Source organism: Cherax quadricarinatus, chromosome 93 (genome assembly GCF_038502225.1).
Source record: "Cherax quadricarinatus isolate ZL_2023a chromosome 93, ASM3850222v1, whole genome shotgun sequence".
NCBI classification, from domain to species: domain Eukaryota; kingdom Metazoa; phylum Arthropoda; class Malacostraca; order Decapoda; family Parastacidae; genus Cherax; species Cherax quadricarinatus.
The window spans coordinates 11,850,154-11,875,957 of record NC_091384.1 but is presented as its reverse complement, the minus strand read 5'-3'; the positions used below and the strand labels follow the sequence as shown (position 1 = coordinate 11,875,957).

Sequence of the window (25,804 nt, the reverse complement as noted above, 5' to 3'; positions counted from 1 at the left end):
TGGGAGCGATGCAGTGATGCTGGGAGCGATGCAGTGATGCTGGGAGTGATACAGTGATGCTGGGAGCGATGCAGTGATGCTGGGAGTGATAGTGATGCTGGGAGCGATGCAGTGATGCTGGGAGCGATGCAGTGATGCTGGGAGTGATACAGTGATGCTGGGAGCGATGCAGTGATGCTGGGAGCGATGCAGTGATGCTGGGAGCGATGCAGTGATGCTGGGAGTGATACAGTGACTCTGGGAGCGATGCAGTGATGCTGGGAGTGATACAGTGATGCTGGGAGCGATGCAGTGATGCTGGGAGCGATGCAGTGATGCTGGAAGCGATGCAGTGATGCTGGGAGTAATACAGTGATGCTGGGAGCGATGAAGTGATGCTGAGAGCGATGCAGTGATGCTGGGAGTGATACAGTGATGCTGGGAGCGATGCAGTGATGCTGGGAGCGGTGCAGTGACGCTGGGAGCGATGCAGTGATGCTGTGAGTGATACAGTGATGCTGGGAGCGATGCAGTGATGCTGGGAGCGATTCAGTGATACTGGGAGTGATACAGTGATGCTGGGAGCGATGCAGTGATGCTGGGAGCGATGCAGTGATGCTGGGAGCGATGCAATGATGCTGGTAGTGATACAGTGATGCTGGGAGCGATGCAGTGATGCTGGGAGCGATGCAGTGATGCTCGGAGTGATACAGTGATGCTTGGAGCGATGCAGTGATGCTGGGAGTGATACAGTGATGCTGGGAGCGATGCAGTGATGCTGGGAGCGATGCAGTGATGCTGGGAGCTATGCAGTGATGCTGGGAGTGATACAGTGATGCTGGAAGCGATGCAGTGATGCTGGGAGCGATGCAGTGATGCTGGGAGTGATACAGTGATGCTGGGAGCGACGCAGTGATGCTGGAAGTGATACAGTGATGCTGGGAGCGATGCAGTGATGCTGGGAGCGATGCAGTGATGCTGGAAGCGATGCACTGATGCTGGGAGTGATACAGTGATGCTGGGAGCAATGCAGTGATGCTGGGAGCGATGCAGTGATGCTGGGAATGATACAGTAATGCTGGGAGCGATGCAGTGATGCTGGGAGCGATGCAGTGACGCTGGGAGCGATGCAGTGATGCTGGGAGTGATACAGTGATGCTGGCAGCGATGCAGTGATGCTGGGAGCGATGCAGTGACGCTGGGAGTGATACAGTGATGCTGGGAGCGATGCAGTGATGCTGGGAGCGATGCAGTGATGCTGGGAATGATACAGTGATGCTGGGAGCGATGCAGTGTTGCTGGGAGTGATACAGTGATGCTGGGAGCGATGCAGTGATGCTGGGAGTGATACAGTGATGCTGGGAGCGATGCAGTGATGCTTGGAGCGATACAGTAATGCTGGGAGTGATACAGTGATGCTGGGAGCGATGCAGTGATGCTGGGAGCGATGCAGTGATCCTGGGAGCGATACAGTGATGCTGGGAGCGATACAGTGATGCTGGGAGCGATACAATGATGCTGGGAGCGATGCAGTGATGCTGGGAGCGATACAGTGATGCTGGGAGAGATACAGTGATGCTGGGAGCGATACAGTGATGCTGGGAGCGATACAGTGATGCTGGGAGCGATACAGTGATGCTGGGACCGATACAGTGATGCTGGGAGTGATACACTGATGCTGGGAGCGATGCAGTGATTCTGGGAGCGATACAGTGATGCTGGGAGCGATACAGTGATGCTGGGAGCGATACAGTGATGCTGGGAGCGATACAGTGATGCTGGGAGCGATACAGTGATGCTGGGAGCGATGCAGTGATGCTGGGCGCGATACAGTGATGCTGAGAGCGATACAGTGATGCTGGGAGCGATGCAGTCATGCTGGGAGCGATGCATTGATGCTGGGAACGATGCAGTGATGCTGGGAGCGATGCAGTGATGCTGGGAGCGATGCAGTGATGCTGGGAGTGATACAGTGATCCTGGGAGCGATACAGTGATGCTGGGAGTGATACAGTGATGCTGGAAGCGATGCAGTGATGCTGGGAGCGATGCAGTGATGCTGGGAGCGATACAGTGATGCTGGGAGTGATACAGTGATGCTATGAGCGATACAGTGATGCTGGGAGCGACACAGTGATGCTGGGAGCGATACAGTGATGCTGGAAGCGATACAGTGATGCTGGGAGTGATACAGTGATGCTCGGAGCGATGCAGTGATGCTGGGAGCGATACAATGATGTTGGGAGCGATACAGTGATGCTGGGAGCGATAGAGTGATGCTGGGAGCGATGCAGTGATGCCGGGAGCGATAGAGTGATGCTGGGAGCGATGCAGTGATGCCGGGAGCGATACAGTGATGCTGGGAGCGATACAGTCATGCTGGGAACGGTGCAGTGATGCTGGGAGCGATGCAGTGATGCTGGGAGCGATGCAGTGATGCTGGGAGCAATGCAGTGATGCTGGGAGCGATGCAGTGATGCTGGGAGCGATGCAGTGATGCTGGGAGCGATACAGTGATGCTGGGAGCGATGCAGTCATGCTGGGAGCGATGCAGTGATGCTCGGATCGATGCAGTGATGCTGGGAGCGATGCAGTCATGCTGGGAGCGATGCAGTAATGCTGGGAGCGGTGCAGTGATGCTGGGAGCGATGCAGTGATGCTGGGAGCGATGCAGTGATGCTGGGAGCGATGCAGTCATGCTGGGAGCGATGCAGTGATGCTGGGAGCGATACAGTGATGCTGGGAGCGATGCAGTGATGCTGGGAGTGATGCAGTGATGCTGGGAGTGATACAGTGATGCTGGGAGCGATGCTGTGATGCCGGGAGCGATGCAGTGATGCTGGGAGCGATACAGTGATGCTGGGAGCGATACAGTGATGCTGAGAGCGATACAGTGATGCTGGGAGCGATACAGTGATGCTGGGAGCGATACAGTGATGCTGGGAGCGATACAGTGATGCTGGGAGCGATGCAATGATGCTGGGAGCGATGCAGTGATGCTGGGAGCGATGCAGTGATGCTCGTAGCGATGCAGTGATGCTCGGAGCGATGCAGTGATGCTCGTAGCGATGCAGTGATGCTGGGAGCGATACAGTGATGCTCTGAGCGATGCAGTGATGCTTGAACGATGCAGTGATGCTCGGAGCGATGCAGTGATGCTCGGAGCGATGCAGTGATGCTCGGAACGATGCAGTGATGCTCGGAGCGATGCGGTGAAGCTCGGAGCGATGCAGTGATGCTCGGAGCGATGCAGTGATGCTCGGAGCGATGCAGTGATGCTCGTAGCGATGCAGTGATGCTCGGAGCGATGCAGTGATGCTCGTAGCGATGCAGTGATGCTCGGAGCGATACAGTGATGCTCCGAGCATAGTGATGCTCGGAGCGATGCAGTGATGCTCGGAGCGATGCAGTGATGCTCTGAGCGATGCAGTGATGCTCGGAGTGATGCAGTGATGCTCGGAGCGATGCAGTGATGCTTGAACGATGCAGTGATGCTCTGAACGATGCAGTGATGCTCGGAGCGATGCAGTGATGCTCGGAGCGATGCGGTAAAGCTCGGAGCGATGCAGTGATGCTCAGAGCGATGCAGTGATACTTGGAGCGATGCAGTGATGCTCGGAGCGATGCAGTGATGCTCGTAGCGATGCAGTGATGCTCGGAGCGATGCAGTGATGCTCGGAGCGATGCAGTGATGCTCGGAGCATAGTGATGCTCGGAGCGATGCAGTGATGCTCGGAGCGATGGAGTGATGCTCGGAACATAGTGATGCTCGGAGCGATGCAGTGATGCTCGGAACATAGTAATGCTCGTAGCGATGCAGTGATGCTCGGAACATAGTGATGCTCGGAGCGATGCAATGATGCTCGGAACATAGTGATGCTCGGAGCGATGCAGTGATGCTCGGAACATAGTGATGCTCGGAGCGATGCAGTGATGCTCGGAACATAGTGATGCTCGGAGCGATGCAATGATGCTCGGAACATAGTGATGCTCGGAGCGATGGAGTGATGCTCGGAACATAGTGATGCTCGGAGCGATGCAGTGATGCTCGGAGCGATACAGTGATGCTCGGAGCGATGCAATGATGCTCGGAACATAGTGATGCTCGGAGCGATGCAGTGATGCTCGGAACATAGTGATGTTCGGAGCGATGCAATGATGCTCGGAACATAGTGATGCTCGGAGCGATGCAGTGATGCTCGGAGCATAGTGATGCTCGGAGCATAGTGATGCATATCAGTCAATGATTCATATAAATACTGAACTTAAGGAATTATTTAAAATGGATAAATCGGGTAGAAATTTAATATGAAGGAAAATCAGGAGTAATGGTGAAGGACCCAGGAAAAAAAAACAAAGATTATTCGCTCTGTAGACTTCGTCTTGTACGGTCACAGACGCTCCTGCTCTTGTCAGTCTCTCTACGATCCCCGTCGGGGAGGGGAACCTCTACCATCTCCACGATGTCTCATCGTGTGAGAATTAAACCCAAGACTGCTGTCATCAACGACGCCACGAAGCTTGAACTTGTATCCTCTCTGAACACCTGTATGGAAGTCAAGTTCTCGAAAATTACTGCTCTGAAAGAAGCTTTCATTGTCACCTTTGTTGATGATGGAGAAGTTGATATGGTACTCACTCCTACTGCACTGAAGATCTTAAACGATCGTGGCTTTATTATCTCTACCTCGCCTTACATGCTAGCTAAACGGTCTGTGTTCACGAAACTCCTTGATAAGCTAATCACTAACATGTCTCCCGAAGAAATTAAGTCATCACTTGAAGACCTCAGCACCTGGGCCAAGACTGACTCTGTTGTGATGATCCCCAACGCTTCCTTGATGCTCAGGATCACGTCTCTGGACGTCACCATGGCAACCAGCGCACTGTCTGATGGCCTGGCCATCTCCCACTACTTCATCAACCCTCGACAAATTGAGCCAGAACGCTTCAGCTATATAACACCTTGTTGGACGTGCTACTCCTACAATCATTCAACTACCGACTGTCATGTGAAGAACAAGATCTGTTCCGCCTGTGGGTCTGACGGTCACGACTTTCGTTCCTGCACCTCTACTGCTGCTCCCACCTGTATCAACTGTAAGTGACCACCATACACTGGCAGCCAAATGTTCTCTTCGTAAGGAGATCCTTTCCAAGAAGCTAAAGGAAAACCTGAAGAAGACTACAGGAAACTCTCCTACTTATGCTGCAATAGCCAAGTTTCAGTCTACAACCACCAAGATTCTACAAGGCACTCAGCAGCCTCCATCACCCACTGCATCTCCTCTACCAGACGATATCTCCACGAAAATTCTACTACTGCCTGATGTATTCACACATGTAAAATGCGGCAAACCCGGGTTTCAACACATCTCTCTCTCTCCCTCACTCTATCTCCCTTTCTTGGACATCCTCCTCTTTTCTCCAATTTTGCAAGCTCCTGATGATGTGTTAATCGCAACACGAAAGGCCTAGATCTATCATTCTACTCCCTCGTGGTTATTTTACACACACACACATACACACATACACACACACACACACACACATATATATATATATATATATATATATATATATATATATATATATATATATATATATATATATATATATATATATATATATATATATATATAGGGGTCCACCTCTGACGTAAATTGTGGGAGCCACAGCCTCGGAGAAGTGGATAAAAAGGCTTCAAGGAAGAATATTTGAATTTCTTCCTGAAGCCGTTTGAATATTCCACTTCCCCAACCACCTCATCTTTTCATTTTTTTTTTTTACCAATAGGAATATTTTATTACATAATATGGTACAGAAGATTTAAGAGATACATTGTTGATATAAAGTTGGCATATACAGGACGTTGTTTTGTTACGTGTGTATCACCGATTATAAGGCGAAAATCTCATCCAGCTCCTCAGAGCTGGGGCGTGTGCCCAAAATACAGCAGGCATTACCCCTTTGAACAACCGCACTGAGCCGCTGGAACAGAAAACTAGCTGCCCTGGGATCCCTAGTTACCCTGATGAGTCTTTTTCCCAGCTCCTTAAGGAATTTAGATGCACTCTTTCCCCATGAGCCAAGGGTCTCTGAGCCTATGGGAACAAACATATAATGATCAGCAAGTTCTCCATATTTTCTTTTGGGACTCCCTGCAGCTGGCAGCTGCCCCTCCTTCCTCCCTGGTATATTAGAGATAGGTATCAGCCAAGGTAGATGCACATGTGTAGTCCCACACCACCTGCTTCCCATCTGTCCAGGCTTGAAGGGTGATACCATCTGGACGCTTCTGGCTGCCATCAGATCTGCATAGCTGGAGTGGCTCCCTTACTGCTGGGCGTCCGGCTGTTGTGAGGCTCCTCTTGATAATGTTATTAACCTCCTCATGTCTTGCAATCTTTCCCTCGGATTTACGGCACACAAGACCGTGGTATCCGAATCGGTTTGCTGCTTCACTGCCACAAATACACCTGTGTTCGGCGAGAATGGGGGCGGCAAGTCGAAGGGCAACACCGATGCGGATGGTCTGTGGGTCGAGGCGTGTGCCAAGGCTGGAGTTGGGAACAGCCAACAGAAAGTCCCCAGCATAAGGGGCTCTCACTGCCAGGAGGCGGGCTCTATCCTTCCCTGACACACTCTGAAACATTGTTAAGGCTATATTTTCCACTATTGGACCATCCCAGTACTATTGTTTACAGTTGTTGGGGGGAGCAGGTCTGGTTTCAGAGCCCGTTAGATTATCCCAGATCATGGCTCCGTCAATGAACTTTTGGTCCTGGACTCCAATCTTGTCCCTAAGATGTTCAGGGAGAATCGCTGCTACAAGCCCTCTGGATGCAATACATGAGGACAGATGAGCAGGTAGCACAGTCTGTGATGACTTGCGGACACCAATGCCTCCTAGTCTGACTGGAAGTGTAGCTTGGTTCCACTGCCCGTCTTCTAGAGTAAGGTTAAGTACTTTCGTAAAAATCTGCCTCAGGATACTGTCATATTCGTGCAGTATAGGGTTGTTATCATATGAAGGTGCACATCTTAGGAAATATGTCAACCTGGGCAGACTCCAGCAATTTGTGAGAAGTTACAAGGCATCGTGGGTGTCCAGATTGCCTATTCGTTGTTCCATTCTCCTTAACTCTTCCAATTTCTTCCTGAGAATTGTGTCAATGGCATCGCTTCCCAGAAGTGTTCCTAGCAAGATACTATTTGTGGGGGCAATGACTGCTGCTCCTGGTAGTTTTGATCTCACTGCATTTATCACTTGTTGACTGACTGAGATGATTTCGCATTTGGATGGATTCAGGATGAGATCCATTTCCTGTCCTCGTGTCATTACCTGTGTAAGGTCATCTAGGAGGGACTCCTTTGTACCTGCTAGTGTACCATCATCTAGGAACCAGATGTTTAGCTCACTGATCAGTCTGACTGTGATTTCCCTAACTGCTATACAGAAGAGAAATGGTGCAAGAGGATGTCCTTGTTGGACACCCTCCGATGATGTGATTTCATGCTCTCCAAAGAGAAGCATTGATTCCTTGCTATACCCAGCTGAAACAAAAGGGAAGAAACCAGGGAAATGTTCTGGTACCGCTGCTGATACCACGTCTCTTTTCAGGAGATTAAATGCATTCTTGAAATCTAATTTTACCACTGCATTGTCCTCAGGCAAGTTGTTGATATACGCCCTTGTTGCATGAACCGCTGCTTCACTTCCTTGGGAGACCCCAAAGCCAAGCTGGTTTGGTTGAAGCATCATGGCTGCCTGTACACGAATACTTCGGACAGCAGCTTTGGACACGAGGCGGCGTAACGTGTTGCCTACTGCAATTGGCCGCATTCCTCCATCCTTTTTTTTAAGTGCACAAAGTGTTGCACCAAAAAAGAAAGGTTTAATTTCATCAGGAATCAGACCAGCCAAGGAATTGTTGACGAACCTTGTGATCTCTGAAAGCAGTGTCTCTGCAATTTCCCCAATAACTGGATTAACCATTTCCTTTAAATGCTGTGGCCTTATTCCAGTGTAACCCCCAGCAGAGCCAGATGGGAACGACATTAATGCTTTGTAAATGTCTGAGTCTTCCACAATCAATGGTTCCACAGTGGGGACAGAGATGTTGTAACTGTTGGTGCCACTGGTTTCCCTGGCAGGATGCTTTCCTCTAAGTCCTTCAGCCGTGTCAGCATCCCTGGGAGCAACTGTATCTTCACTGGTAATAATTCTGATTGCCCCCACTGTGTTGCTCTCAATCAATAGCAGAGAAGCGATCGTAATAATGCAAAACAAGTCAAAGGGGGTAGAAATCTTAAGCTCACGAACTTTCACACGTCTCAGTGTGAGCCGTGCAGTGTTGCAAAAGTATCAACACGAGAAATAAGGGAATATTTTCTCAGAGTAGCATGAGTGACGCCTGCTCGCGCCTCTCTCAGAATATGAGAGGCGCGGCTGGATGCTACCAACCCACATGCCCCTCATACTCCACCTCACATGTGGTAGGGGGCTATGAATCCAAGTTTGCAGATAGCAGGAGGTAAGAAAACTAGGAGATTTAATAACAACCCTAAGCGTATTCTAATCACTATTGTATCATAAGAGATTATGTTACAATAGTGTATAATACACATACAGAATACAGCTATTATCTGTAACCTTCTAATTAATAATACAGAAGGAATGAATGCGTTCATTTGTCAGCCGACAATACCCCATACCCAGGACCTTCTAGAATGTTCAGGAAATACTCTGGAGAACCTTAGCAAATGTCCCTAAATAATGTCTACCACTGTTCTCAGTGTTCCTTTAATATGTCTGAATTATTTATGGATCTCTAATATTTTTATTATTCTTTACTTAAATAACTAGACAATTTCTGAATTTTTCTTTTAACACCACTAACAGGCTAATTCTGTGAACCACTAAACTAATTGCAATCACAATGTTACAATCAATTTTGTGTACCATTGTGCTATGCCTAGACGGGCCCCAATAGGTCACTCTGGTTTCCTCTTTTTGTCTGGACTATTCTAGGATATTTACAAATGCGCACCCATACCTAAATGAACCTTTCCCCTATGGCTGCTTCCTTACTACTAATGTATCGATCATGTTGCAGTCAGTGATTGCAACCACTTGGCCTTGTGTACCTGTAACTTTGCAATACGTTTATGCTGTATTAGTTAAATGGGCAATATATTATATCGACGTTCACGACGGACGTTACATGATGTTCAGTGCGCAGACTCTGGTCTAACGTCACCCGAACATCACATGGAGGGAGTCAGTGTGCAGACTCTGGTCTAACGTCACCCGAACATCACATGGAGGAAGTCAGTGTGCAGACTCTGGTCTAACGTCACCCGAACATCACATGGAGGGAGTCAGTGTGCAGACTCTGGTCTAACGTCACCCGAACATCACATGGAGGGAGTCAGTGTGCAGACTCTAGTCTAACGTCACCCGAACATCACATGGAGGGAGTCAGTGTGCAGACTCTGGTCTAACGTCACCCGAACATCACATGGAGGGAGTCAGTGTGCAGACTCTGGTCTAACGTCACCCGAACATCACATGGAGGAAGTCAGTGTGCAGACTCTGGTCCAACATCACCCGAACATCACATGGAGGGAGTCAGTGTGCAGACTCTGGTCTAACGTCACCCGAACATCACATGGAGGAAGTCAGTGTGCAGACTCTGGTCCAACATCACCCGAACATCACATGGAGGAAGTCAGTGTGCAGACTCTAGTCTAACGTCACCCGAACATCACATGGAGGGAGTCAGTGTGCAGACTCTGGTCTAACGTCACCCGAACATCACATGGAGGGAGTCAGTGTGCAGACTCTGGTCTAACGTCACCCGAACATCACATGGAGGGAGTCAGTGTGCAGACTCTGGTCTAACGTCACCCGAACATCACATGGAGGGAGTCAGTGTGCAGACTCTGGTCTAACGTCACCCGAACATCACATGGAGGGAGTCAGTGTGCAGACTCTGGTCTAACGTCACCCGAACATCACATGGAGGAAGTCAGTGTGCAGACTCTGGTCTAACGTCACCCGAACATCACATGGAGGAAGTCAGTGTGCAGACTCTGGTCCAACATCACCCGAACATCACATGGAGGAAGTCAGTGTGCAGACTCTGGTCTAACGTCACCCGAACATCACATGGAGGAAGTCAGTGTGCAGACTCTGGTCCAACACCACCCGAACATCACATGGAGGAAGTCAGTGTGCAGACTCTAGTCTAACGTCACCCGAACATCACATGGAGGAAGTCAGTGTGCAGACTCTGGTCCAACACCACCCGAACATCACATGGAGGAAGTCAGTGTGCAGACTCTGGTCTAACGTCACCCGAACATCACATGGAGGAAGTCAGTGTGCAGACTCTAGTCTAACGTCACCCGAACATCACATGGAGGAAGTCAGTGTGCAGACTCTAGTCTAACGTCACCCGAACATCACATGGAGGAAGTCAGTGTGCAGACTCTGGTCTAACGTCACCCGAACATCACATGGAGGGAGTCAGTGTGCAGACTCTGGTCTAACGTCACCCGAACATCACATGGAGGGAGTCAGTGTGCAGACTCTGGTCTAACGTCACCCGAACATCACATGGAGGGAGTCAGTGTGCAGACTCTAGTCTAACGTCACCCGAACATCACATGGAGGAAGTCAGTGTGCAGACTCTGGTCTAACGTCACCCGAACATCACATGGAGGGAGTCAGTGTGCAGACTCTGGTCTAACGTCACCCGAACATCACATGGAGGGAGTCAGTGTGCAGACTCTAGTCTAACGTCACCCGAACATCACATGGAGGAAGTCAGTGTGCAGACTCTGGTCTAACGTCACCCGAACATCACATGGAGGAAGTCAGTGTGCAGACTCTGGTCTAACGTCACCCGAACATCACATGGAGGGAGTCAGTGTGCAGACTCTGGTCTAACGTCACCCGAACATCACATGGAGGGAGTCAGTGTGCAGACTCTGGTCTAACGTCACCCGAACATCACATGGAGGAAGTCAGTGTGCAGACTCTGGTCTAACGTCACCCGAACATCACATGGAGGAAGTCAGTGTGCAGACTCTAGTCTAACGTCACCCGAACATCACATGGAGGAAGTCAGTGTGCAGACTCTAGTCTAACGTCACCCGAACATCACATGGAGGAAGTCAGTGTGCAGACTCTAGTCTAACGTCACCCGAACATCACATGGAGGAAGTCAGTGTGCAGACTCTAGTCTAACGTCACCCGAACATCACATGGAGGGAGTCAGTGTGCAGACTCTGGTCCAACACCACCCGAACATCACATGGAGGGAGTCAGTGTGCAGACTCTGGTCTAACATCACCCGAACATCACATGGAGGGAGTCAGTGTGCAGACTCTGGTCTAACGTCACCCGAACATCACATGGAGGGAGTCAGTGTGCAGACTCTGGTCTAACGTCACCCGAACATCACATGGAGGGAGTCAGTGTGCAGACTCTGGTCTAACGTCACCCGAACATCACATGGAGGGAGTCAGTGTGCAGACTCTGGTCTAACGTCACCCGAACATCACATGGAGGGAGTCAGTGTGCAGACTCTGGTCTAACGTCACCCGAACATCACATGGAGGAAGTCAGTGTGCAGACTCTGGTCCAACATCACCCGAACATCACATGGAGGAAGTCAGTGTGCAGACTCTAGTCTAACGTCACCCGAACATCACATGGAGGAAGTCAGTGTGCAGACTCTGGTCTAACGTCACCCGAACATCACATGGAGGGAGTCAGTGTGCAGACTCTGGTCCAACATCACCCGAACATCACATGGAGGAAGTCAGTGTGCAGACTCTGGTCTAACGTCACCCGAACATCACATGGAGGAAGTCAGTGTGCAGACTCTGGTCTAACGTCACCCGAACATCACATGGAGGAAGTCAGTGTGCAGACTCTGGTCCAACATCACCCGAACATCACATGGAGGAAGTCAGTGTGCAGACTCTGGTCTAACGTCACCCGAACATCACATGGAGGAAGTCAGTGTGCAGACTCTGGTCCAACACCACCCGAACATCACATGGAGGAAGTCAGTGTGCAGACTCTAGTCTAACGTCACCCGAACATCACATGGAGGAAGTCAGTGTGCAGACTCTGGTCTAACGTCACCCGAACATCACATGGAGGAAGTCAGTGTGCAGACTCTGGTCCAACATCACCCGAACATCACATGGAGGAAGTCAGTGTGCAGACTCTGGTCTAACGTCACCCGAACATCACATGGAGGAAGTCAGTGTGCAGACTCTGGTCTAACGTCACCCGAACATCACATGGAGGGAGTCAGTGTGCAGACTCTGGTCTAACGTCACCCGAACATCACATGGAGGGAGTCAGTGTGCAGACTCTGGTCCAACATCACCCGAACATCACATGGAGGGAGTCAGTGTGCAGACTCTGGTCTAACATCACCCGAACATCACATGGAGGGAGTCAGTGTGCAGACTCTGGTCCAACACCACCCGAACATCACATGGAGGGAGTCAGTGTGCAGACTCTGGTCTAACATCACCCGAACATCACATGGAGGGAGTCAGTGTGCAGACTCTGGTCTAACGTCACCCGAACATCACATGGAGGGAGTCAGTGTGCAGACTCTGGTCCAACATCACCCGAACATCACATGGAGGGAGTCAGTGTGCAGACTCTGGTCTAACGTCACCCGAACATCACATGGAGGGAGTCAGTGTGCAGACTCTGGTCCAACATCACCCGAACATCACATGGAGGGAGTCAGTGTGCAGACTCTGGTCTAACATCACCCGAACATCACATGGAGGGAGTCAGTGTGCAGACTCTAGTCTAACGTCACCCGAACATCACATGGAGGGAGTCAGTGTGCAGACTCTGGTCTAACGTCACCCGAACATCACATGGAGGAAGTCAGTGTGCAGACTCTGGTCTAACATCACCCGAACATCACATGGAGGGAGTCAGTGTGCAGACTCTGGTCTAACGTCACCCGAACATCACATGGAGGGAGTCAGTGTGCAGACTCTGGTCCAACATCACCCGAACATCACATGGAGGGAGTCAGTGTGCAGACTCTGGTCCAACATCACCCGAACATCACATGGAGGGAGTCAGTGTGCAGACTCTGGTCTAACATCACCCGAACATCACATGGAGGGAGTCAGTGTGCAGACTCTGGTCTAACGTCACCCGAACATCACATGGAGGGAGTCAGTGTGCAGACTCTAGTCTAACGTCACCCGAACATCACATGGAGGGAGTCAGTGTGCAGACTCTGGTCCAACATCACCCGAACATCACATCATGATGCTCTGAAGGGAGTCACATTACATGAGTTTTGGAGTGATGAATTTACTTAAAATATAATCATTTTTCACACCTGAATTAAGTTAAATTAATCAAATTCGTTCTGAGACTTTTTTAACTACTATATTTTCTTACAAGTGTAACACATGTACAGAAATAATGCACTTGATATTGCGATGGACTACGACGCCAGGAGAGGAAGACCTTCAGTATCTCCAGCTACCTCAGTCTGAAACACAATATCTCTCTGGAGAACTTCCAGGAACGTTGCGATGGACTACGACGCCAGGAGAGGAAGACCTTCAGTATCTCCAGCTACCTCAGTCTGAAACACAATATCTCTCTGGAGAACTTCCAGGAACGTTGCGATGGACTACGACGCCAGGAGAGGAAGACCTTCAGTATCTCCAGCTACCTCAGTCTGAAACACAATATCTCTCTGGAGAACTTCCAGGAACGTTGCGATGGACTACGACGCCAGGAGAGGAAGACCTTCAGTATCTCCAGCTACCTCAGTCTGAAACACAATATCTCTCTGGAGAACTTCCAGGAACGTTGCGATGGACTACGACGCCAGGAGAGGAAGACCTTCAGTATCTCCAGCTACCTCAGTCTGAAACACAATATCTCTCTGGAGAACTTCCAGGAACGTTGCGATGGACTACGACGCCAGGAGAGGAAGACCTTCAGTATCTCCAGCTACCTCAGTCTGAAACACAATATCTCTCTGGAGAACTTCCAGGAACGTTAGGGAATCATTGTAACGTGACTCTCACTCTACTTCTTAGCCTCACTGTTACTCACTAATGTTACTTATGCTAACCAGGTTTATCTGTGACCTATGCTCACCACATGGGGAAATGTTATTATAAGCTCGGTATACTTGCTTGTGTTTCTGTTTACCTGGAGAAATAGTCTGTTGAGTAAGATGTATTTTATTATACCACCAGAAGCATTGACTTATGATTACGGTTGAATACTCTGGGTACAATGAGTATTGATGTGGTTATACCGACGAGATGAAGAGAAGATACGTACGTACAGTATAGGACATTAATTTGAAAAAACGTTTCGTTACGATTGGATTCTTTTTAAAGACTGAAACAACTCGTGACAAAATATTTGCTCTGAATTGTACTTACGTATCTTTTTCCACATTGAGTAGACTGTTGCGTGCAGTAATATGCTAACTTGTGCTGTAATACGCTGGATTCAGCAGAATTGACAAGATTGTGGTATGGTATAGCGAGTGCTGAGGTAAGTTGCCTAGCGAAGAGTTTAGTATAAATTCCATTCTGTGTAGTGTTAGCCATATACCTGATTGCAGGATGTGTAGTGTGAGAAGGAACAGTCTATCACTTACAAATAGGCCTTGTAGCTTTATCCAATAGGCCTACTTATGTTCTGTTGTAGTAAAACATTTCCTAAGCTTAAAAGACCCATTGACTTGCATGGTCACAAACCTGTATGCCTTTAAACCTTGTAGTCCCATCAGGTCACAAATGAGCCTGACCACTGACCTGGTACCCTCGACAGAGCATCGTCTCATATCGGGCTGTTGATGGAGAATGGTGAGACACATCAGAGCATGGAGACCACTGTTGCTAATTTCCTCCGTTCCAAGTCTGATTCCTGTCACCTGGCTTCTACCCTCACCACCTCCAGGTGAGCCCTGGCCTCCACCCTCACCGCCTACAGTTGAGCCCTGTCCTCCACCCTCACCACGTACAGGTGAGCCCAGAGTCCCCCCTCTGACCTTCGGTTAAGCTCTGCCTCCCTCCTTCACATCTAAGTGAGCCCTGGCCTCCACTCTCACCACCTCCCTCACCACCTCCAAGATAGCTACACTTCCTCCCTCACCACCTCCAAGAAAGCTATACTTCCTCCCTCACCACCTCCAAGAAAGCTATACTTCCTCCCTCACCACCTCCAAGAAAGCTATACTTCCTCCCTCACCACCTCCAAGAAAGCTATACTTCCTCCCTCACCACCTCCAAGAAAGCTATACTTCCTCCCTCACCACCTCCAAGAAAGCTATACTTCCTCCCTCACCACCTCAAGGTAAGCCAAAGCCTTAACCTTCACCAGGAAAGAGGGAGAGGTATGAAGGAGAAGGACAGTGAGAAAGAAGTGGAGAGAGAGAGAGAGAGAGAGAGAGAGAGAGAATGTGGAGTGACAGGAAGTGATGGAGTGAGACAGAGTGGAAGTGTGGGAAGAATACTGGTGTAAAAGGAAAAAAGTATTAAAGGATAGTTTGGGTAGGTGCCTTTTTTGTTTGCTCTTTTATCATGTGTGTATCAGGATTAAAATACACTAATCCTTTATTAGATAATCCTGAATTCATGTAAGGCCTTTCTTTGCATTTTTTCACCATTTTCATTATATATTTTATCATGTGCTTTTCGAAGGATTTGAAGTGACAGCCGCCCAGTTTTAAACACAAACCTGATACCAGAAAAAACCATACCACGTGTTGGGTTTGAACCCAAATCTTACTGAAGCAAGCTGGTCCAGTGGCTAACGCGACGGTCTGGAATTTTGAGACTCTCTGACCGCGGGTTCAAACCCCACCCGTGGTATGGTTTGTTTGCAATCGTGTCACTACGATTTCTTGAGTCCTGCCACCGGAACTTGTGCATTCTGTGTGCAACTATATACGAAGATCAGATACATGTCAAATCCTAATAGTGGATTGAGTTTGGAGAATTTGAAAACGAGAACACTCTCATATCAAGCTGTATTATTCCCGTGCGTGTGATCAATGGTTTTGAAAACCGACAAGTTGAAGAATTGAGACATGCAACATTTGGGAATTTTTATTCAACTTGTCGGTTTTCAAAACCATTCATCACATCTGTCAGACACTGCAACACCATGGGATCTTGATAAAAGGAATTCCTCAATACTTGTCCAACCTTTCTACGAAGACCTACTTACACTAGTGGATGGTCCCACTGTGATCCCACCTCCTCCTGATACTTACACTAGTGGATGGTCCCACTGTGATCCCACCTCCTCCTGCTACTTACACTAGTAGATGGTCCCACTGTGATCCCACCTCCTCCTGCTACTTACACTAGTGGATGGTCCCACTGTGATCCCACCTCCTCCTGCTACTTACACTAGTGGATAGTCTCACTGTGATCCCACCTCCTCCTGCTACTTACACTAGTGGATGGTCCCACTGTGATCCCACCTCCTCCTGCTACTTACACTAGTGGATGGTCCCACTGTGATCCCACCTCCTCCTGCTACTTACACTAGTGGATGGTCCCACTGTGATCCCCCCTCCTCCTGCTACTTACACTAGTGGATGGTCCCACTGTGATCCCACCTCCTCCTGCTACTTACACTAGTGGATGGTCCCACTGTGATCCCACCTCCTCCTGCTACTTACACTAGTGGATGGTCCCACTGTGATCCCACCTCCTCCTGCTACTTACACTAGTGGATGGTCCCACTGTGATCCCACCTCCTCCTGCTACTTACACTAGTGGATGGTCCCACTGTGATCTCACCTCCTCCTGCTACTTACACTAGTGGATGGTCCCACTGTGATCCCACCTCCTCCTGCTACTTACACTAGTGGATGGTCCCACTGTGATCCCATCTCCTCCTGCTACTTACACTAGTGGATGGTCCCACTGTGATCCCACCTCCTCCTGCTACTTACACTAGTGGATAGTCCCACTGTGATCCCATCTCCTCCTGCTACTTACACTAGTGGATGGTCCCACTGTGATCCTACCTCCTCCTGCTACTTACACTAGTGGATGGTCCCACTGTGATCCCACCTCCTCCTGCTACTTACACTAGTGGATGGTCCCACTGTGATCCCACCTCCTCCTGCTACTTACACTAGTGGATGGTCCCACTGTGATCCCACCTCCTCCTGCTACTTACACTAGTGGATGGTCCCACTGTGATCCCACCTCCTCCTTCTACTTACACTAGTGGATGGTCCCACTGTGATCCCACCTCCTCCTGCTACTTACACTAGTGGATGGTCCCACTGTGATCCCACCTCCTCCTGCTACTTACACTAGTGGATGGTCCCACTGAGATCCCACCTCCTCCTGTTACTTACACTAGTGGATGGTCCCACTGTGATCCCACCTCCTCCTGCTACTTACACTAGTGGATGGTCCCACTGTGATCCCATCTCCTCCTGCTACTTACACTAGTGGATGGTCCCACTGAGATCCCACCTCCTCCTGCTACTTACACTAGTGGATGGTCCCACTGTGATCCCACCTCCTGCTGGCTTATGTACTGCACTCAGCTTCAGTATATAAGCCACCTCTCTGGCCCTATGCTGTACTTCCTACAAGAGTGATGGACTGAACACATTGATTCCAGGCCTGAGAAACTGATTACCTCAAACTACTACCCTCCTTTTACCTTCCAGCTTTGTATTGGACTGATGAAACCACGCACCAGTACACAAAGACTGGTCTGGTATGGTTTAAGCCAGCGACGTTCATGAGAGTCTGATGGAGTGAGTGTTTTAAGAAGTCAGGTAATCTATCTGGGTCACCAACTCTCTCTGAGTGGTTAAAGTTCCTCAGTACCTAATTATCAAGTCCATACATAGAAGGGAGAAATGGCTAACCCTCTACTGGCTTCCTAGAATGAGTAGCATACAAGGTAAATAACATGAAAGAGCTGAATCAGCTGCCAGAAATATCCATGTAATGCACTCGGTATGTATCATATATTTTCGTAACACAATGGCCGTGTCCCATAAAGACAAAGTGATCCGACAAAGAAAAAACGAAATTTGTCTTCTTTTTACGTATAGTAATTGAAACAGCCGAAGTGGTTACCAACACCTTGCTCCCGGCATTTTAGTTGCCTCTTAAGACACGCATGGCTTACGGAGGAAGAATTATTCTCCACCTTCCCATGAAAGTGGCACCGTCCCCACACTGAATATACATGAATTAATTCAATTAACGTATGTAATTAGCTTATTCCTGTGTACCAGGAAAAAATTAGTTCCCAATTCTCCACTGGAACTCCACTAATTACACTCTCACTCTCCTAAAAGCGATTTCTTGTTTTCTATGACTCAGGTTCTATAGATTCCCTGTAAATACATGTTTTTGTAACCAAACTTGCTTTTCCAGTTTAAAAATTAGTTTTTTTTTATGTCACTACTTCCACATATGTTCCACAAATGCGATCCTTGTAATTCAAAAAGTCTATCACAAACTTCTCTATCATTTTCTCTTACTATGTTGTATGTCGTAACCATATCTTACCTTGTCCTTATCTCTGTCAAGGTCAAGTTCGATTCCTTCAACTTCTCTCATTTCTGGAACAAACCTTGTTGCAAACCTTGCAAATCTTTACTTTCAGGGTTCCTCTCTCATTATAAATGCAGATTTTCTCAAAAACTTTTAGCAGTTTGCACCCCATTTGCTCATTTTAAATTTTCGAGCAGTTATCCTGATTGGATGGATTGGCTGAATATCTTTGTTTTGGGTCAAATAGGAGTTCTGTTCCTTCTCTTGGCACTATGGTAATATGCTCTCTGCTCCCATTAATTTTGTTATATTAAACTTATTTAGTAAGCTAAATATATGGTGGCTCTCTGGGAATATTAAATTGGCTGTAATACCTGAGAATTTTTGTCTCCATAATACCTATGATGTCAGAGTTATCTTCTCCTACTCTTTCTTTAATATCTTTACATTCCCTAATTATTCAGTCGTTTTAGGCACCACACTGATTCTTCTATCTTTTTCTGCACACACTGTTTATTGTATTATACATGTAAATACTGGACAAGAAGTCTTTATATAGAGTTGGAACATTTCATGGACTCTTCCAGTTTGTTCAACCTTTCCATGATATGTATTCTGAAATTAAAACATGATTTAATTTCATCCTGGGTCCTTTGCCTTCTATACTTCTTCCATTCTCTATCACAGTTAGTTTTAGCCTCTCTACACCTTTGAGTGAACCACGAGCTCATCCTGGCCTCCTCGTTATTTCTGTTACCCTTGGGTACAAACCTCTCCTCATTTTCCTTGCATATTGATGTGTGTGTGTGTGTGTGTGTGTGTGTGTGTGTGTGTGTGTGTGTGTGTGTAGTTTAATGCCACCTGTGTGTCTCTTTTAAATTTGGGCTACATTTGCCGTCTTCCACAACTCAGGTAGTCACCCTATTTCGATAGATGTGCTGAAGATTGTTGTTAGTGGCACACACAGCGCCTCTGCTCCCTCTCTCACGACCCATGGAGAGATTTTGTCCAGTCCCACCACCTTTCAGGAATCTAGTTCACTTACCAGCCTTTTTACTTCCTCCTCGATTGTGTGTAGTGTGTCCAGCACTTGTTGGTGTACCCTACCATTTCAGGTTGCTGTAGTTCTTTCTGTCTCCACTCTCATGGTTTGCCTCCTGTTGTTTGGCAATGAATTTTAATATCGCTGATATTATTTTCTTTTCCAACACATGACAGCACCTGCTATGCGATCTTTCATGGCTTTGATTTCAAAATTTCGTAAACCATAGATCCTCAATAGTCTCTCTCGTGAGTGTGTGTGTACTCACCTACTTGTACTCATCTGCTTGTGGGTTGCAGGGGTCAGTTCATAGCTCCTGTACCCGCCTCTTCACCGGTTGCTACTGGGCCCTCTCTCTCCCTGCTCCCTGAGCTTTATCAAACCTCGTCTTAAAACTATGTATGGTTCCTACCTCCACTACGTCACTTTCTAGGCTATTCCACTGCCTGACAACTCTATGACTGAAGAAATACTGTGTAGGTGCATGTTTATTTGTTTGTTTGTGTGTGTGTGTGTGTGTGTGTGTGTTTGTTTGTGTGTGTGTGTGTGTGTGTGTTTGTTTGTTTGTGTGTGTGTGTGTGTGTGTGTGTGTGTGTGTGTGTGTGTGTGTGTGTGTGTTTGTATGTGTGTGTGTGTGTATGTGTGTGTGTGTCTTTGTGTGTGTGTGTGTGTGTGTGTGTGTGTGTTTGTTTGTGTGTGTGAGTGTGTGTGTGTTTGTGTGTGTGTGTGTGTGTGTGTGTGTGTGTGTGTGTGTGTGTGTGTGTGTGTGTGTGTGTGTGTGTGTGAATGTATACTCCCCGAGTGGTTCTAATGAGCATGTACCTAATTACTTCTTACATTCCCCTATACAATCCTGTTCTCCTTATCTGTTTTCCGTATGCTAACCCGTCCTCCATTACTACTAATAATAACAATAATAATTATAATAATCATAGCTTCTCTTTTATAATCCGTAATGGGACATTGAGTATGCTAACTCTGCTTGGTAACTACCTTCACCAGCCCAGGAGACACTGACCGCTTGCTGGACGGTGCTGAGACTATGATGACCACTGATCCAGAGCTCCGAGATGTCGCTAACCACTTCGTTACCGAGATACTCACTCGAGCTCAACTCGAAGCCAGTAAAAAGCTCCCCACCACCACGGACAAGGTAATGATGTCTTCTCGCGTCACTTGTTCGTAGATTTCACTTGTATACACACACACACACACACACACACACACACACACACACACACACACACACACACACACACACACACACACAGACTACAAACCTCACTCAAGGAAAAAGATCTTGGGGTGAGTATAATACCAGACACATCTCCTGAAGCGCACATCAACCAAATAACTGCTGCAGCATATGGGCCCCTAGCAAACCTCAGAACAGCATTCCGACATCTTAATAAGGAATCGTTCAGGACCCTGTACACCGTGTACGTTAGGCCCATATTGAAGTATGCTGCACCAGTCTGGAACCCACACCTAGCCAAGCACATAAAGAAACTAGAGAAAGTGCAAAGGTTTGCAACAAGACTAGTCCCAGAGCTAAGATGTATGTCCTACGAGGAGAGGTTAAGGGAAATCAACCTGACGACGCTGGAGGACAGGAGAGATATGGGGGACATGATAACGATATACAAAATACTGAGAGGAATTGACAAGGTGGACAAAGACAGGATGTTCCAGAGATTGGACACAGAAACAAGGAGACACAGTTGGAAGTTGAAGACACAGATGAATCACAGGGATGTTAGGAAGTATTTCTTCAGCCACAGAGTAGTCAGTAAGTGGAATAGTTTGGGAAGCGATGTAGTGGAGGCAGGATCCATACATAGCTTTAAGCAGAGGTATGATAAAGCTCACGGTTCAGGGAGAGTGACCTAGTAGCGATCAGTGAAGAGGCGGGGCCAGGAGCTCGGACTCGACCCCCGCAACCTCAACTAGGTGAGTACAACTAGGTGAGTACACACACACACACACACACACACACACACACAGCAATAAGGGGTCACAGTTGGAAGTTGAAGATTCAGATGAATCAAAGGGATATTAGGAATTATTTCTTCAGTCACAGAGTTGTCAGTAAGTGGAATAGTCTGGGAAGTGATGTAGTGGAGGCAGGATCCATACATAGCTTTAAGAAGAGGTATGATATAGCTCACGGAGAACGAAGAGTGACCTTGAAGCGACCAGAGAAGAGACGGAGACAAGAGCTGTGACTCGACCCTTGCAACCACAACTAGGTGAATACAACTAGGTAGGTATACACACACACGCTCAAACACAGCTATAGAATCCCACAGTATGCTACCAGTTCTCCCACCCTCACAAGCCCCCCAAACAACAGTGTTGGAGAGGAAACTGAAGGTATGGTACACAAACGCTGATGGAATAACAAATAAGTGGGAGGAGTGGCACGAAAGAGTCAAAGAGGCATCACCGGACATCATAGCTCTCAGAGAAACCAACCATACAGGTATGATAACAGATGCCATCTTTCCAACGGGTTACCAGATCCTGAGGAAAGACAGAGGGAACAGGGGGGTGGAGGAGTGGCACTGCTGATCAAAAACCGATGGAATTTTCATGAGCTGGAGAGAGGAGGCAGCGGAGAAGCAAGTGATCACATAGCGGAAATGCTTCAGTCTGGAGGTCCCAAAGTGGTAATTGCAGTAATGTATAACCCACCACAGAATAGCAGGAGGCCAACGCAAGAGTATGACGAGAGCAATAGAGCGATGGTTGACACACTGGCTGCATTGGCCAGAAGGGCTCATGCATGCAGGGGAAAGCTCCTGATCATGGGTGACTTTAACCACAGGGAAATCGATTGGGAGAACTGGGAGCCACATGGAGGCCAAGATACATGGAGGGCTAAGGTGATGAAGGTGGTACTGGAAAACTTCATGTACCAACACGTAAGGGACACTACAAGAGAGAGAGGAGAGGATGAACCAGCAAGACTGCACCTAGTATTCACCTTGAGTAGTGCAGATATTGAGGACATCACATGTGAAAGATCCCTTGGGGCCAGCGATCATGTGGTTTTAAGCTTCGAATACACAGTAGAGCTACTAGTGGAGGGGGAAGCAGGAAGGCCAGGGCGAATGAAGCCAAACTGCAGGAAAGGGGACTACACGGGAATGAGGAACTTCTTGAACGGGGTTCATTGGGACTGCGAACTGGCAGGGAAGCCAGTAAATGAGAAGATGGAATATGTAACAGCCATATGCAAGGAGGCTCTGGAGAGGTTTGTACCCAAGGGTAACAGGAATAATGAAAAAGCCAGGATGAGCCCATGGTTCACCCAAAGGTGCAGGGAGGCACAAATCAAGTGTGCTAGGGAATGGAAGAAGTACAGAAGGCAAAGGACCCAGGAGAATAAGGAGAGCAGTCGTAGAGCCAGAAATGAATATGTACAGATAAGAAGGGAGGCCAAACGACAATATGAAAACATAGCAGCGAAAGCCAAATCTGACCCGAAGCTGTTATAAAGCCACATCAGGAGGAAAACAACAGTCAAGGACAAGGTAATCAGGCTACGGAAGGAAGGAGGAGAGACAGCAAGAAATGACCGTGAAGTATGTGAGGAATTCAACAAGAGATTCAAAGAAGTGTTCACAGAGGAGACAGAAGGGGCTCCAGAAAGGCGGAGAGGTGGGGTACTCCACCAACTGCTGGACACAGTACACACAACCGAGGAAGAAGTGAAGAGGCTTCTGAGTGAGCTAGATACCTCAAAGGCAATGGGGCCGGAAAACATTTCTCCATGGGCCATGAGAGAGGGAGCAGAGGCTCCATGTGTACCCCTAACAACAATATTCAATACATCTATCGAAACAGGGAGATTGCCTGAGGCATGGAAGACAGCAAATGTAGTCCCAATCTTTAAAAAAGGAGGCAGACATGAAGCACTAAACTACAGACCAGTGTCACTGACATGTATAGTATGTAAAGTCATGGAGAAGATTATCAGGAGAAGAGTGGTGGAACACCTAGAAAGGAATGATCTCATCAACAGCAGCCAGCATGGTTTCAGGGACGGGAAATCGTGTGTCACAAACCTACTGGAGTTTTATGACATGGTGACAGCAGTAAGACAAGAGAGAGAGGGGTGGGTGGATTGCATTTTCTTGGACTGCAAGAAGGCGTTTAACACAGTTCCACACAAGAGATTAGTGCAAAAACTGGAGGACCAAGCAGGGATAACAGGGAAGGCAATACAATGAATCGGGGAATACTTGTCAGGAAGACAGCAGCGAATCATGGTTTCGTGGCGAGGTGTCAGAGTGGACGCCTGTTACAAGCGGGGTCCCACAGGGGTCAGTCTTAGGACCAATGCTGTTTCTGGTATTTGTGAACGACATGACAGAAGGAATAGACTCCGAAGTGTCCCTGTTTGCAGATGACGTAAAGTTGATGAGAAGAATTCATTCGATCGAAGACCAGGCAGAACTACAAAGGGATCTGGACAGGCTGCAGACCTGGTCCAGCAATTGGCTCTTGGAGTTCAACCCCACCAAGTGCAAAGTCATGAAGATTGAGGAAGGGCAAAGAAGACAGCAGACAAGGGTACAGTCTAGGGGGCCAGAGACTACAAACCTCACTCAAAGAAAAAGATCTTGGGGTGAGTATAACACCAAGCACATCTCCTGAAGCGCACATCAACCAAATAACTGCTGCAGCATATGGGTGCCTAGCAAACCTCAGAACAGCATTCCGACATCTTAATAAGGAATCGGTCAGGACCCTGTACACCGTGTACGTTAGGCCCATATTGGAGTATGCGGCACCAGTCTGGAACCCACACCTAGCCAAGCACATAAAGAAACTAGAGAAAGTGCAAAGGTTTGCAACAAGACTAGTCCCAGAGCTAAGAGGTATGTCCTACGAGGAGAGGTTAAGGGAAATCGACCTGACGACACTGGAGGACAGAAGAGATAGGGAGGACATGATAACGACATACAAAATACTGAGAGGAATTGACAAGGTGGACAAAGACAGGATGTTCCAGAGATGAGACACAGCAACAAGGGGACTCAGTTGGAAGTTGAAGACTCAGATGAATCACAGTGATGTTAGGAAGTATTTCTTCAGGCACAGAGTAGTCAGGAAGTGGAATAGTTTGGGAAGCGATGTAGTGGAGGCAGGATCCATGCATAACTTTAAGCAGAGGTATGATAAAGCTCACGGTTCAGGGAGAGTGACCTAGTAGCGACCAGTGAAGAGGCGAGGCCAGGAGCTTGGACTCGACCCCTGCAAAGTCAACTAGGTGAGTACAACTAGGTGAGTACAACTAGGTGAGTACACACACACACACACACACACACACACACACGTACACACACAGAACACAAGAAGAAAGGAAGAAACTGAGAGAGATGGTACAAAGGCGAAAGGAGGAAAGAGAGGGGATGGAGAAGACAGACAGGAGATCCCAGACCCAGGAAGAAGATCTAATACAGCCTCCCTCACAACTTTCTATAGAAGCCTCCCAACCAGGTCAACCCCAGTGCAACAAACAACCGAGGAAGAAGTGAAGAGGCTTCTGAATGAGCTAGATACCTCAAAGGCAATGGGGCCAGATAACATCCCTCCATGGGTCCTGAGAGAGTGAGCAGAGGCGCTATGTGTACCACTAACAACAATATTCAATACAACTATCGAAACAGGGAGATTGCCTGAGGCATGGAAGACAGCAAATGTAGTCCCAATCTTTAAAAAAGGAGACAGACATGAAGCACTAAACTACAGACCAGTGTCACTGACATGTATAGTACGCAAAGTCATGGAGAAGATTATCAGGAGAAGAGTGGTGGAACACCTAGAAAGGAACGATCTCATCAACAGCAGCCAACATGGTTTCAGGGACGGGAAATCCTGTGTCACAAACCTACTGGAGTTCTATGACATGGTGACAGTAGTAAGACAAGAGAGAGAGGGGTGGATGGATTGTATATTCTTGGACTGCAAGAAGGCGTTTGACACAGTTCCACACAAGAGATTAGTACAAAAACTGGAGGACCAAGCAGGGATAACAGCAGGGATAGCATAGCTTTAAGCAGAGGTATGATAAAGCTCACGGTTCAGGGAGAGTGACCTAGTAGCGACCAGTGAAGAGGCGAGGCCAGGAGCTCGGACTCGAACCCTGCAACCTCAACTAGGTGAGTACTCACACACACACATACATACACGCACA

The 25,804-nt window shown here is 48.1% G+C and overlaps 1 protein-coding gene across 1 annotated transcript in view; it reads left to right on the top strand.

The window, feature by feature from the left end:
- Nucleotides 1-25,804, top strand: part of LOC128703523 (uncharacterized) — a 586,091-nt gene that overhangs the window by 379,630 nt on the left and 180,657 nt on the right. The window contains exons 4-5 of the mRNA XM_070104691.1: nt 14,845-14,973; nt 20,602-20,752. Of these exons, the coding sequence (XP_069960792.1) occupies nt 14,845-14,973; nt 20,602-20,752 (280 nt within the window). The remainder of the gene's footprint in view (nt 1-14,844; nt 14,974-20,601; nt 20,753-25,804) is intronic.